The sequence below is a fragment of the Erinaceus europaeus genome, chromosome 1 (assembly GCF_950295315.1).
Source record: "Erinaceus europaeus chromosome 1, mEriEur2.1, whole genome shotgun sequence".
Taxonomy (NCBI): Eukaryota; Metazoa; Chordata; class Mammalia; order Eulipotyphla; family Erinaceidae; genus Erinaceus; species Erinaceus europaeus.
This window is the reverse complement of record NC_080162.1, coordinates 32,943,405-32,955,436: the sequence shown is the minus strand read 5'-3', so window position 1 is coordinate 32,955,436 and position 12,032 is coordinate 32,943,405. Positions and strand designations below refer to the sequence as shown.

The 12,032-nt window shown below is 52.3% G+C and overlaps 1 protein-coding gene and 1 long non-coding RNA gene across 5 annotated transcripts in view; one reads left to right on the top strand and one right to left on the bottom strand.

Moving 5' to 3' along the window:
- Nucleotides 1–5,905, bottom strand: part of TAF4 (TATA-box binding protein associated factor 4) — a 122,872-nt gene extending 116,967 nt beyond the window's left edge. For 2 of the 4 annotated variants that reach the window (XM_060179934.1, XM_060180050.1), the window contains exon 1: nucleotides 4,515–5,905. In XM_060179934.1, the coding sequence (XP_060035917.1) occupies nucleotides 4,515–5,793 (1,279 nt within the window). In that variant the 5' untranslated portion in view covers nucleotides 5,794–5,905. The remainder of the gene's footprint in view (nucleotides 1–4,514) is intronic. The other 2 variants (XM_060179996.1, XM_060179884.1) reach the window with 2 other exon arrangements.
- Nucleotides 5,906–6,116: 211 nt separating this feature from the next.
- On the top strand, nucleotides 6,117–8,541 carry LOC132535243 (uncharacterized). The gene is made up of 2 exons (XR_009547033.1): nucleotides 6,117–6,739; nucleotides 8,360–8,541. It is a non-coding gene; the product is annotated as an uncharacterized LOC132535243 (long non-coding RNA).
- The last annotated feature ends 3,491 nt before the right edge of the window (nucleotides 8,542–12,032 follow it).

Here is a 12,032-nt window from a genome sequence, read left to right as displayed (position 1 = left end):
GTGCCCAGCTTCTGTGCTGGGCCATCTACACAGTACCCAGTTCTGCCAGTCCTCCCAGAATTCAACCTGTCCTTATCTAAAGTCAGCTATAACAGGACTCCCCTCCACACAACAAATAATTCAGTTTAGTTGGATGACAACCAGTGACTGATAGACACGTGTCCTCATAAACACACTGACCTTTGAAGTATTAATTTGAGGATTTATTTATTATTACAAGAGAGTACAGCAGCACTGCAACATACACAGAGCTAGAGATCTAACTTGACACTTCAGACATGCAAGTCTGTGCTCTATCTACTAAGCCACCTCTGCAGCATGGCACTCATTTTATTTTTTAAATGCTTTTTTGGGATTATACTTATTATTTTTAATGGTTTTTATTTATTATTAGATAGAGACAAAGAGAAATAGAGGGGGGGAGATAGGGAGAGAGGGAGAGAGAGAGACAGAAAGAGACAGAGAGATACCTGCAGCCCTGCTTCACGACACATGAAGCTTCCCCCTGCAGGTGGTGACCATGGGTTTGAACCTGGGTCACTGCGCACTATAATGTGTGCACTTAACCAGGTGAACCACCACCTGGCCCCATAATTATTATTATTCACTGTATTTACTGGATAGAGACAGAAAATCGAGAGGTGTAGGGAAGGACAGAAATACAGACAGGGGAGTCAGGCGGTAGTACAGCAGATTAAGCGCAAGGACCAGAGTAAGGATCCCAGTCTGAGCCCCCGGCTCCCCACCTGCAGGGGAGTCGCTTCACAAGCAGTGAAGCAGGTCTGCAGGTGTCTGTCTTTCTCTCCCCCTCTGTCTTCCCTTCCTCTCTCCATTTCTCTCTGTCCTATCCAATAACGACAACATCAATAACAACAACAATAACTACAACAATAAAACAAGGGCAACCAAAGAGAATAAATAAATATTTTTTAAAAAGAAGAAGAAATACAGAGACAGTGTGCTGGGCGGTAGCGCAGCAGGTTAAGCACACATGGCAGAAAGTGCAAGGACCAGTTTAAGGATCCTGGTTCAAAGCCCTGGCTCCCCACCTGCGGGGGGGGGGGGGGGGGGAGGGAGGAATGTCACTTCATGGGCAATGAAGTAGGTCTGCAGGTGTCTATCTTTCTCTCCACTTCTCTATCTTCTCTCTTAATTTCTCTCTGTCCTATCCAAAAATAGCAATGGCAATAACAATAACAACAAGGGCAACAAAATAGGAAAAATGGCCTCCAGGAGCAGTGGATTCATAGTGCAGGCACCCAGCCCCAGCGATAACCCTGGAGGCAAAAAAGAAAAACAAAAAAAGAAGTGCAAAGACAGACACTTGCAGAACCGCTCCACCACTTGTAAAGCTTCCCCCCTACAGGTGGAGACCAGAAGCTCGAACCCAGGTCCTTGAGTGTTGTAACGTGTGCCACCACCTGGCCCTGGAGTACTCATTTTAAATAAGCAGCATGCCAACACCCCCACGGACTAAAGTGGGCAGATCAATGATTTCTGAGGAAATAATTGCCTGTCCCAAAATAGGAATCTCACTTCAGTCAAAATTTAAAGCCACAGGAGAGAAAATTCTCCATGATCATATTACTTTGATGTTATGACTATTCTAAGTCACCTCTAACTAGTATGTTCAGGGTTCCTGGGACAACTGCCTTTGTTGCAGCAACTTCTAAAAACTCCTTGTTTTCCTGTCATTTTCACAATAATAAAACCTCAACTCTAGTCAGTCAAACAAGTACATAAAGTTATAATAACATGCAGCCTTGTAAGTGGAGCAGTGGATAACGTTAAACTCTCAAGCAAGAGGTCCTAATTTCATCCCTAACACTGCACCCGATATGCCAGAATAATACTTTGAGTGTGAGTGTATATATGTGTATGTGTGTATGTGTGTGTGTGTGTGCGCGCGTGTGTGTGCATGTGTGACCTAGTTTCTTAAGACCAAATCTAACATGAGATCCTGATGGGCTCTAGGGATGGCACATTCAACCTGAAGACTGCCTTCTAAAGCTCCTTTCCCTCTCCTGCTGGGTGAGCCTCCTCTTCACCCAGGAATGCAGAGGAAGGTTGTGGGAGGGGCAGACCTCTCCCACTCCAATTGACAGCAGACTGCTATCTCACTTGACACCTACATGAGCTTTGAAAGTCCTGCCACCCATAACCCTTTCCCATACTTCGTGTGACTGAGTTTTAAGGAGAATTAATTATTAGAGAAGAACATTAATTTTATGTTTTTTTCTACCTCCCTCTGCTTTGCATTGTTAACAATGAAAGGTTTCAATGAAGAAGACACCACAGTTTGAAGGATTAAACATTTTTTGATCAATCAATTATATGATGTAACTAAACTATTCTCAATTTGACATTTCAATTCACAGACTTCAGTTGTGCTGTTCAAACGATAGTATTCTGGCTTAGGCTACTTATAGTAGTTATGACACTTATTTTGCTTCTGCTATTAATGAGGTAATGTAATCAGTACATTAATCTAAAGGGGGGGGCTGCCCTGAAGAGATAGTTTAAATCTTTTATCTTCTAGAAAGCATTTGGCCCTTTTAAAGCACAGCTCTCAGCATCTGTCACCCACTGTCAATATGTGCTATTCTCTCCTCTCACACAGGGTTAAAGCAAAGACTTAGGAGAACTTAAGAGTCAGCATTTTTACAGTTTTTTTAAAGAAGTTGTCAACTCGTCACCCCTGACTACTGACATCAAAACAGAGGAAGAAAGTGAACCCTGTTGTCATGCAGGACAAAGGTAGCAGAGTCACCCTTTCCAAGCAACAGCTTCCTCCCAGCACAAATGAGAAGGGGGTTTCCCCTAAACTGAACCTCCAGCCCAGCAGGTCCTTCAACCCCAACCCCACACAAGCACAGCAGCCCCTCACCCTGCAAGCTACACAGGGCTGCCTCAGCAATTCCTGACCTGCTCAGTTTAAACAGCAAGAGGTTGCATGGGAAAACATGCACTGAGTAAGATGAACCACTAAAAGGATGCTTTTATGGACAAGTAAAAAGTCTGTTGGCATTGTACATAAATACTACAACCATCAACTCCTTTTTAAGGTACTACTGAATTTCAGTCACATTTTCTGCTCAGAAGCCAAAGCACACATAATGAGCAAAACAGATCCTTCCACACAACAGTGAAACAAACTCAAAAGCAACACAGTGTGTATCCTTGGGGCATCTTAACACCTACTGGGTGACTTGTTCTATATCCCCCTTTACCTCCTCAAGAGCATGGCGGCCCAACCAGAACCTGAAACTCCATAATGTTAGGCTGTCCCCTTTCCCCTGCACATGCCCATGTGAATCAGTCTTTGTCAAGCTCTGCCCCTGGTGGGAACCTAGCAGACCCAATAGGGAGTGCCTAAGAAGCTGAAAATCTTCAAAGGTGACCATTCCTCTTTTCAGAAAGCACACAGGAGGGGTTGCTGCTTCTACTACTGAGTGAGGCCACTGCCAGTTACTACTGAGGGAGGAGCTCTCCAGAGCACACACCCAGAGACCAGGAAGGAAGGTGGACGCCAGCACTCACTCACGTGGGGAAGTTACTGCCTAGAAACCCCAAAAACAAAGCAGTGTAACACATGAAGCCATAAGGGAGCCTTCCCTGTCAAACTTTAGAAACCTGAAAGAACTGCAATGAGGGCAAAGAAGCCATGGAGCATCAAAAGTGTGTACCACCACTCATTTTGTTTGCTGACAATCACAGTTACTGGGTGACCTGTAAGTGACAGTTCTATATGGGGGCAACTCTGCTTCCCAGCAGCCCTGCTGAAACAGGGATGCCACCAGGCAGAGAATATGCCCAGGACTCCTTGGAGCTCACCTAGGATCTCTGTCATACGGGAAGCAGGGCAGTAGATGCTTTCCCAGAAGAGCTGTCCAGCCTCGAGGAGAGTGGGTCCCCCTCAGCCTAACCTCAGTTCCCCGGTAAGAGGGGGTTCAGGGGACCCCTCACAGCCAGGACAAGAAAGGAACCTGGGGTTCCGTGAAGACAGAGGCCACAAGACTAATCCCAGGGGCTGGGAACAGAAGGCACCTAGCGTGGTAAGAGCACGACCCGGAGCTCCCCCGAGCTCGGTCCCCACAACCTGGATAATCCAGGGAGTTGGCCCCCCGCACTGCTCTGCCCTGCACCTGCGACCTTATTCTAAGCAGGGACACACAGGCCTTTAGAAAAGGACCCACACAGCTCTGAGCACCCGCCGATAAACTTTGCAAACATCTAAGCTGAAGCCGTCCATGGCACAAAGAACCCCAGGCTGCCACACTCCGACATGCACACAAGCCTACACACACAAACACAAGCCTTCTCCCCGCACCCTGGCAGAGGTCCCACCGTACACCCACTCGCGGTGCCCCTCAAGAACCCCAACCGGGCATCACAGCACCTCGACGGGGCAAGCCTGACAGGACCCATGACTTCAGGTTCAGCAACTCAGGGTCGGTCCCGCAACTTCCTGGCTGCCCTTCCCGGGCTCGCCCCCAGCCGGCACGGCCACTCACCTGGAGGCAGCTGGAAGTTCTGGATGTTGGTCGGGTTCTGGGGCGGCTGCGGTAGGCGGGGGGCGAGGACCGTGGTGGGCGTGAGTGTGGCCCTGATCCCGCTGGCGGCGGCCGTGGGCGTCCTGGACAGGCTCGGGGTCACCGCGGCGGTGGGGCCCTTGGGCATCCCGGTGGGGGTCCCGGGGGCCGGCGGCGGGATGCCGGCGGCGGCGGGCAGCGCCCCTTGCATAGTTGGCCCCAGGATCATGCCGGCCCCCGCGCCGGTCGGGCAGCTGGCCGCCAGGGTCTGCGGCGGCGGGGGCGCCGCGGCCACCGCGGTCTTGGGCGACTCGGCCTTGGCCACCTGCGCGGGCGCAGCGGCGGTGGGCCCAGGCTGACTGTTGGCGGCGGGCGTGGGGGCCGCGGGGGGCGCGGGGGTCGGGGCGGGGGGGGCGGGGGGCGCGGGCGCAGGGGGCGCGGCGCTGCCGCCGTTCTGCGCGGCCGCCGGGGGTCCAGCCGGGTGGCCGGGCGGCCGAGCCAGGCTGGCGGCGGCGGGGGGCGGCGGCGGAGGAGCGGCGGCGGGCGCGGGGGGCGCGGGGGGCGCGGCGGCGGGCGCGGGGGGCGAGGGGGCGCGGGGTGCGGGCGCGGCAGGGGCGCTGAGGAAGGGCGGCGTCTGGATGACAGTGGCGGCGGGCTTGGGCGGCGGCGCGGGCGCAGGCCCGTTGTGGAGCAGGCTGACGGCAGGTGCGGCGGCAGCTCGGTGCGAGTTCACCAGCACGGCGCTCCCATTCAAAGTTTGCGCGGCGCCGGGGCGGGCGGCTGCAGCAGGCTTGGCGGCGGGCTCGGGCGCGGCCGCGGCTGCGGCACCGGCTCCGGCCCCCGGCGCGCAGGCCCCGGGCCCCGTCGCCGCGCCCGCGCCTGCCGCGGCCCCCGCGCCGGCCTCGAGCGCGCTCAGCTTGGTGGCGGGCCCTGCGGGGACAAGCGGAGCGGCGCGGTGAGGACACGGGCCCGGCGGGCGCCCGCCCGCGCTCAGGCCGCGCCTCGCTCTACCTGCGGGGGGCGGCTCCGGCGCCGCTGCGGGCGCGCCCTCGGCCGGCACGGCCGCTCCGGCTCCGACATGGTTCCCGAGCGCGCCGGCGGCCGCGGCCCGCGCCTCGGGCGCGCGGGGCGCCAGGTGGTGGTGGTGGGCCGCGCTGGCCGCCAGCTGCGACTCGAGCGAGCCCACCAGGTCGCTCACCACTTTCTCGTCCACCTCGCTGTTGAAGAAAACCTCGTCCAGCAGATCAGAGCCCGCCGCCATCTTTCCTCCTCGGCCCGCCGCCGCCGCCGCTCGGCCGGCGCTGGGCGGGGAGGAGGCTCCGCGCGGGCGGGCGGCGGGGGCGGGCGGGGGGCGGCGCGCGCCGGGCGGGGCGGGGGCGGCGGCCGGGCGGGGGGCGCGGGCGGCCGGCGCGGGGGGGGGGGGTGGGTGGGCGGCGATGCTTGGTGCGCATGCGTGGTGATGCACCCGCCCCCGCCCACCACTTGACGCCCCACCATTGGTCGTATTCTCCCCCCGCCCGGCCGCCCGGCGCCTCGTCATTGGCCAGGATGTTCGCTTAAAAGGTACGGCCAATGGCTGCGAACGGCAGAGGCCGGGACGCGGGCGGGCGTCCGGGGGCTGCGGGCTTAGCGGCGAAGGGCTAGTAGGATGCTGGGTGGGAGATGCAGGTGAACTGAGGCCTGAAACCGACTGAATAAGTGTGACAGACAGGGGTCGAGGCCGAGCTGGGGATGACGGCGGGGACTCGGACTCGCCCTTTGTCTCCTCGCTCCAAAATGGCTGCGGCCAGAGCCGACGAGGCTGACAGGGCGCCGAGCAGGCTGGCGGGCGGTCTGTTCCCGGGAGGCCCGTGCAGACCGGCATCGGTGAAGGCGGGAGCACACGCAACCTGTCCTGCGACCCTAGCACCGCGGATCCGAGCCGGGTTACTGGAGCAGGTTGGGGAATGCAATTCAGGGACCATGGGGAGGTGCGTGCCCAGTCCCCCACCCCCGCCCCTTGGGCCCGTGACCCGCCCTTCAGGGAGGAGGCCCGCCAGTAGCCGTCACTTCCTGCGCGCAGCCCCCGACACGGGTGTTAGTGTCGGGATCGCGGGTGGCCGGCTGCACGGGGCCAGCAGTTCCGGCAGCGATCCCCGCAGGGCCTTTTTGTATCTCATTTCCTGTCCGTGCGCTAGCGTTCACGCTTCTCCCCGTGGCTAGGTCAGGTAAGGCCCTTTCCATCGGTCTGTGGACAGTGACCTGGGACATCTCTCCCCTTCCTGTGAGAAAGCCCTGACATGCCACCTGGCCTCGCTGGCCATGGAACTCGTGCTGAAAACATCCCCTCCAGCCACCAACAAGCACGGTGGGTGGTCCGGCCCCCCAACACAGATTGGTGCAAACGATAGTGCAGGGGGCCCCCCCGCCCCTTGCGCAGGGGATGGTGCGGACCTAAACACAGACGAACACAGTGGATATTCTGCTCCCTGTAATAGACCCTGGAATAGCTGCTTTTCCTTCCAAGTTCTGGCATCAGATCAGGAGCAGTGGAGCCTGGAGTCCAGGAGAGGTGCCTCCTAGAAAACAGTGTTGGGGGGGGACCCTACAACTATACCCCTGAGCTCTGGCACCCCCAGAAATCAAAAGCGGATAGGAGAATGCTGGGCCTGAGAAACAAGCTGGAAAGATGTGGACCTCACTGCCTATGCTTGATCCCCAGCAGGGCAAGACACTTCTGAATTCTCACAGGGCTGGGTGGTGGTTCACCTGGTTGAGCTCACATGTTAAAATGCTCAAGGACCCAGGTTCAAGCCCCCGGTCCCCACCTGCAGGGGGAAAGCTTTGCAAGTGGTGAAGCAGGGCTGCAGGTGTCTCTCTGGCCCTTTCCCTCTCTATCTCCCCCTTCCTCTCAATTTCTGGCTGTCTCTCCAATAAGTAAATAAAGATAATAAAAAATATTTAAGGGGCCGGGTGGTGGCACATCTGGTTGAGCGCATGTATTACAATGTGCAAGGACCCAGGTTTGAGCCCCAGGTCCCCACCTGCAGGGGGAAAGCTTCATGAGTGGTGAAGCAGGGCGGCAGGTGTCTCTATGTCTCTCTCCCTATCAGCCCCTCTTGATTTCTGGCTGTCTCTGTCCAATAAATAAAGATAATAAAAAAAAAATTTTTAATATTTTAAAAAGAAATGTGGAGGGGAGTGGGCAGTGGCCCACCTGCTTGAATGCACACATTATCATGTGCAAGAACAGGGGTTCAAGCCCCTGGTCCCCACCTGCGGGTTGGGAGGGGAGCTTCACAACTGGTAGAGCATGCTACAGGTGTCTCTCTCTTTCTCTCTTTATTTAATCTGATAGAAAAGAGAAATTGAGGGGGAAGAGGAGACAGGGAGGGAAAGACACCGGCAGCACTGCTTAATGATTTGCTAAACACCCCCACCCCCACCAAGGTGGGGACTGGGGACTTGAACCTGGGTCCTTATGCATGGTAATACATGCACTTAACCAGGTGTCTGTGTCTGTCTCCCCCCACCCCTCAAGATTTTATTTATTCATGAGAAAGATAGGAGGCGAGAGAAAGAACCAAACATCATTCGAGTATATATGCTTACGGGGATCAAACTTGGGACCTCATGCTTGAGAGTCCAGTGCTTTATCCACTGCTCCATCTCCAGTACCACGGTATCTCTTTATCTCCTCCTTCCCTTTCTATTTTTGTCTCTATTCAAAATAAATAAATAGAACTGTGGAGACCTCATAGCTTTTAAGTGTTGATAACTAATTACAAAGTTTTAGAGTAGCACCAGGACAGCTTCAGGCTCACATGTATGACATCTGTGTACCACAGTCTCACCCACAAAACACTCTAATTGAAGCCTGAGGAGAAGAGCCAACAGTGATGCCAGATGCTGCTACATTGCTGATATCTTCAGTAAAGAAATGCCACTGCAAAAAGTCCACAGAGGGTGGAGCAATGATATGGTGTCTCTCCCTCTCTGTCTCTATCTGAAATAAAAATAATGAAATTGACCTTTTCTGTTTCTCATTTCCTGTCATGCCTTTGGAGAGGCCAAGTAAGACCACAGAGTAGTATCCTGGGACATTTCTCCCCTTTCTGCTAGAAAGGCCAAAGGCATCTCCTGAAGAAGTAGAATCACCCAAGCACAAAGCCCTAGAGCCACCAATAAAAAGCCACTGCACATCTCAATTGCCCCATGTTCCCACACAGGGGTGACTCCCTGAGACTCTAGTGGCCCACCAGCATTCCTCAACCTCCTTGCCTAGTGTTATCTCAAGGCCTAGGCTTAGCATCCATCCAAAGTGTATGTGAGAAAGGTTCACCTCACTGCCCTCTGCACCAGACCACATGTCTACATTGGTCCTACCATCACTGCCAGAATTATCCAGGGCAGCAGAAATATGGGAAGTTAAAAATCCGGTCCCTGGGGAGTTGGGCGGTAGCACAGTGGGTTAAGCACATGTGGCACAAAGCCCAAGGACTGGCTTAAGGATCCCGGTTCGAGCCCCCGGCTCCCCACCTGCAGGGGAGTCACTTCACAGGCTGTGAAGCAGGTCTACAGGTGTCTATCTTTCCCCCTCTTTGTCTTCCCCTCCTCTTTCCATTTCTCTCTGTCCTATCCAACAATAACAACATCAATAACAACAATAATAACTACAACAACAATAAAAAAAGGGCAACAAAAGGGAAAATAAATATTTTTTTAAATATTCGATCCCTCCAGGAGGTAGCACACCAGATTGAACGCACATTATAATGCGCAAGGACCCCAGTTCGAGCCTCCCAGTCCCCACCTGTAGAAGGCAGGCTTCACTAGTGGCGAAGCAGGGCTGCAGGTGTCTCTCTGTCTCTCTCCCTCTCTATCACCCCTTTCTCAATTTCTGGCTGTCTCTATCCAATAAATAAAGATAAAAAAAATTTTTTTTTTTAAATAGTTTAAAAGGGCCAGGCGGTAGTGCACCTGGTTTAAGCACACATAGCATGAAGCACAAGAATCCGGTTTTGAGCCACCAGCTCCCCTACATGTGGCAGGGGTTGGGAGGGGAAGCTTCATAAGTGGTAAAGTAGGTCTGCAGGTGTCTCTCCTTCTTTATCTTCCCCTCCTCTCTCTCAGTCTCTCTGTCCTAGCCAATAAAATGGAAAAAAATGGCCACCAGGAGCAGTGAATTCGTAATTGCCAGCACTGAGCCCTAGCAATAACCCTGAATATATATACACTCTAGATATGTCCCAACCCCTTAGAAATCTGTGCGCACACACCCAAGGGGAAAGAGGGGGGCACAGGCAAATCTGCTCACCTGGTGCATTTCCAACTTCTACCTGAAGAGTGAAGGGGGCAACTCATTCCTCTTGGTCCCCTAGGGACTTGGGCATTTCCAGACTTTTTTTTTTTTTTTTTTTGGATAATACAGAGAGAAATTGAGAGGGGAGGGGAAGATAGAGAGGAAGAAAGCTAGTCACCTACAGACCTTCACCACTAGTGAAGTGACCCACCTGCAGGTGGGGAACCAGGGCTCAAACCAGGATCCTTGCGCCAGTCCTTATGCTTCTTTGTACTATGTGCACTTAACCTGGGGTGCCACCCCCTCAACCCCCAGACTTTATGTGTTTTACCTTCTGACAGTCAATTATAGCTTCTGTAGCTTGAAAGAAAAGCCCGATCTTTGGTCTGGGAGGTGGCACAATGGATAAAGCATTGGACTCTCAAGCATGAGGTCCTGAGTTCAATCCCCAGCAACATATGTATCAGAGAGATGCCTGGTTCTTCTCTATCTTTCTCAATAAATAAATAAAATCTTTTTTAAAAAAAGAAAGAAAAAGAAAAGCCCCATCTAGCATATAGAGGGAGTGAAGGGGCCAGGTGATGCACCAGGTTAAGCGCGCATACTACTAAGCACAAGGATCCGCTCAAGGATCCTGGTTTGAGCCCTGGCTCCCCACCTCTAAGGGATTGCTTCACAAGCAGTGAAGCAGATCTGCAGGTGTCTTTCTTCCTCTCTAACCCCCCCCCATTTCTCTCTGTCCTATCCAATAAAAATGGAAAAAAAAGGGCCGGGTAGGGGTGCACCTGGTTGAGCATACATGTTACAATGTGCAAGGACCCAGGTTCAAACCCCTGGTCCCCACCTGCAGGGGGAAGGCTTCACGAGTGGTGAAGCAGTGCTACAGGTGTCTCTGTCTCTCTTCCTCTCTCTCCCCCCTTCCCTCTTAATTTCTGGCTGTCTTTATCTAATAAATAAATAAAGATAATAAAAATTTTTTAAAAGAAACAATAAAAATGGAAAAAATGACCACTAGGAGCAGTGAATTCATAGTGCTGGCACTGATAATCACTGGAGGCAAAAAAAAAAAGAAGCATCAATAAAAATACTAGTTTTGAACATGGAGAAACATGAGAAGAGCAAAGAGCAGTGTGGGCACATTAACGTTATTAAGCAGTGAACTTTTTTTCTTTTTTTTTTTTGCCTCCAGGCTTATTGCTGGGACTCCGTGCCTGCACTACAAATCCACTGCTCCTGGAGGCTATTTTTTCCCATTTTGTTGCCCTTGTTGTTGTGCTTGTTATAGTTGTTATTGTTGCCATAGCTGTTATTGTTGGATAGGACAGAGAGAAATGGAAAGAGGAGGGGAAGACAGAGAGGGGGAGAGAAAGATAGACACCTGCAGACCTGCTTCACCTCTTGCAAAGTGACCTCCTGCAGGTGGGGAGCCGGGGGCTACTTTTTTTTTTTCATTGCCAGCATCATGTGCCAGAATGAGACTCTGGTTCTTTCTGTCCTGCAAAAATAAATAAAATTTAAAAATAAATAAATACGGGAGTCAGCCGGTAGCACAGCGGGTTATGCACACGTGGCACAAAGCGCAAGGACCAATGTAAGGATCCCAGTTCCAGTCCCCAGCTCCCCACCTGCAGGGGAGTCGCTTCACAGGCGGTGAAGCAGGTCTGCAGGTGTCTATCTCTTGCTCTCTGTCTTCCCCTCCTCTCTCCATTTCTCTCTGTCCTATCTAATGACGACATCAATAACTATAGCAATAATAACTACAACAACAATAAAAAACAAGGGCAACAAAAGGTAAAATAAATTTAAAAATAAATAAATAAATTCAAAAATGTATAAATCCCAAATGTGAAAAAAATGCTCTAGTGAGAGACATGCATTTCTGCTGCCTATGATTCTATTGTCTGTCTGGAATAACACATCTTACAATGAAATATATATGTCTTTTAAATTTTTTATTAATGAGAAAGTAGTAGAGAGAGAAAGAATTGGGCACCAGACAAGGTTGTCCGCTATCTCCACTGCTATTCAATATAGTTCTCAAGGTCCTCACCACTGCAATCAGACAAGAAAGATATATCCAAGGCATACATTTTAGAAAAGAAGAAAACAATGATTTGTGACTTTTTTTTTCATTTTTCTTCAGTACTCCAGGCTGACTTCTTCAGAGAGAGATACCACACACCAAATCTTCCTTCACTGGTTTAGTACTCCCACATGAT